General features: G+C 39.3%; 2 protein-coding genes across 2 annotated transcripts in view; one reads left to right on the top strand and one right to left on the bottom strand.

Annotated features, from left to right (window-relative positions):
• mrpl13 (mitochondrial ribosomal protein L13) overlaps nt 1-478 on the bottom strand; it is a 14,884-nt gene extending 14,406 nt beyond the window's left edge. Inside the window, exon 1 of the mRNA XM_014022905.1 lies at nt 371-478. Coding sequence (XP_013878359.1) covers nt 371-397 — 27 coding nt within the window. The 5' untranslated portion in view covers nt 398-478. The remainder of the gene's footprint in view (nt 1-370) is intronic.
• Nucleotides 479-703: 225 nt separating this feature from the next.
• The window catches only part of dscc1 (DNA replication and sister chromatid cohesion 1), a 14,983-nt gene continuing 13,458 nt past the window's right edge, over nt 704-2,228 (top strand). The window contains exons 1-4 of the mRNA XM_014022904.1: nt 704-982; nt 1,389-1,557; nt 1,667-1,801; nt 1,906-1,996. Coding sequence (XP_013878358.1) covers nt 813-982; nt 1,389-1,557; nt 1,667-1,801; nt 1,906-1,996 — 565 coding nt within the window. The 5' untranslated portion in view covers nt 704-812. The remainder of the gene's footprint in view (nt 983-1,388; nt 1,558-1,666; nt 1,802-1,905; nt 1,997-2,228) is intronic.

Genomic DNA, 2,228 nt, shown 5'->3' with positions numbered 1-2,228 from the left:
TACATACACTGTATACTGTATGCTGTATACTTACCTACCTACCCACCTACCCATCCATCCATCCTAAGGTTACAATTTAAACGTGACAGAACATAAAAGCGCTTATCAAAAGTAAGCGCATTTTACAAAATGTTAARAAATAGTTTTTCAATTAAAATGAGTAATAGAATAACAAAATAATAAGGTAAATTTGTACAAAGGGTTTTATTTTTCTTACTCTGACTAAACACGGTGCTGTTAGCTAACCGCTAACAGCTTTAGCTTGTCCCTTCAAAACATGAAAGTACCCCTGGTTACAGCACASCTACAAACTATTCAAACTGTGAGTTTAAAAGAAAAGATAAAGCTACGCAAACGTGAAGTTAATTACCTGAGCAGATCTGGAAAAATTCGACATTTTAAACACACTGCAAACACATCTGATCTTTCAAAAATGCCTGACCCCTAACGTGAGGTACGGTCCGTCTAATAATGTCACTCGGTTGAAACATAATTTGAGGCTACGTAGTTCCGASAGAATTTACTAATCTGTATTTCCCTTCAAAAGCTTGATGCACAGAATTATATATTTTGTTGAAGATGTGTTTGTTTACAGGGAAAATCTGTAACAAACTTAAGGYTTTTTAATTTATTTATTTAATGCAGAACAACAGAATCTCGGGGGTGTGTTTTGACGTCGCGCCTCTCTCTCTTACCTCACTTCCTTTCCGCGACAAAAGCGAGGGCGCGCGGAATTTTGATAGAGGAAMAGCAATCATTAGTTTTGCTTAACTTTAGCTTGTTTGTGTTTATTTTAAAGCACTTTACCGAATATGAGGACGTTAGAGGAGGTGCAGGCCACGCTGGAAATCGCCAAGCTAAAAGAGGAAGACTTAAACCCAACAATCCACTGCTTGTCGTTCGGTGAGAACGTCTCATCTGCAGATTACTGTCTGATGGAACTGGACGACACACTCTGCAGACACATCGAAGCTGGCGACAGGTGAGCAGCCATTACTGGTAAATGTCCCTAATACCAGGATATGTGTATGATGAACAGTCTGACACTGATTAATGTGTCCTGTTATTGTTTTCTTTATAAAAATCATGTGTCATGACTTATTAATATAAGCCATCAAAATGTCTGGTTTATCCTACATCTAAACTCTAAGATCATGTTTAGATCACACGGATGTAAAATAAATATAAATACAATAAAATGAATATGAATGTTGTATTTGTTCTCTTAGGATGAAAGTTTCATATTTTTACATGCTTTTATTTTGAAATTGTGTCCAGATCATCATGGCTCACAATGGTAATATTTGCTTCCATGTTCAAAAGTTGATAAAAGGTGATGTCAGCTAAAAAGTCTGAAATTCTGACAGAAGTCTCTTGTGCTTCCTCAGCCTTGTAATCCGGGGGGATAAAGATGAGCGTGCAGTGCTTTGCAGCAGAAACMAAACCTACGATCTGAAAATAGCCGACACCTCTAACCTGCTGCTGTTCGTACCTGGATGTAAAACACCTGACCAGCTGACCGAGCACCAGGACGGGCCTCGCGTGGAGCACGCTCAGGTACGGAAAACAAACGCACGTTTACCTCTCAGACCTCGACGAGTGACGGACGCCGTAACRCTTTCATGCAGACGCACATAAACTGATCAGGTGATGGTGTTTCTGTCAGATCTGGGGGTTTTGCAACAGCTACTGGGAGCTGAGAAAACAGCGGCCAAAACTGAAGAAGCTGAAGAAGCTTTTGATGGAAAATCCATACGAAGGTCCTCTATTAGCGGGGCAAGAGGAGGTCACAGAGAACAGGGTGAGAAATCTATCAGGTCTTTTTTTTAAACAGTTTTGAGTTTATTCTTTTTTTAAACATGCTTGTAGTTATAAAAACACTAAAACAATTTGATGTGTTGGCAGTACACGATGCAGGATCTACTGGAGAGAATCCAGGCCAGTGAGGTGGAAATAAAGGACCACTTGGTGACCATCCACGCCTGTCAGATAGATGGTAATGTCATTAGACTTCCTGCAGAGGCACGTTTCAGCAGTTAGAGTTTATTGTCTCGCCGARGGTTATCACAGCAGCATCAGTACAGAGGTTCACACACTAKTTTACAAACTATAGACAATGCACAAAAAACAAAATTACCACTAACTAGCAATGATACTACTACTAACAGTTAAAATTTAAAGGGATCCCCGATTAGTTGTAACACTAGACTTTATTTGATAAACATATA

This window comes from Austrofundulus limnaeus, unplaced genomic scaffold (genome assembly GCF_001266775.1).
Source record: "Austrofundulus limnaeus strain Quisiro unplaced genomic scaffold, Austrofundulus_limnaeus-1.0 Scaffold348, whole genome shotgun sequence".
NCBI classification, from domain to species: Eukaryota; Metazoa; Chordata; class Actinopteri; order Cyprinodontiformes; family Rivulidae; genus Austrofundulus; species Austrofundulus limnaeus.
The sequence above is the reverse complement of the archived record's forward strand: the minus strand, read 5'-3'. Positions and strand labels throughout refer to the sequence as shown.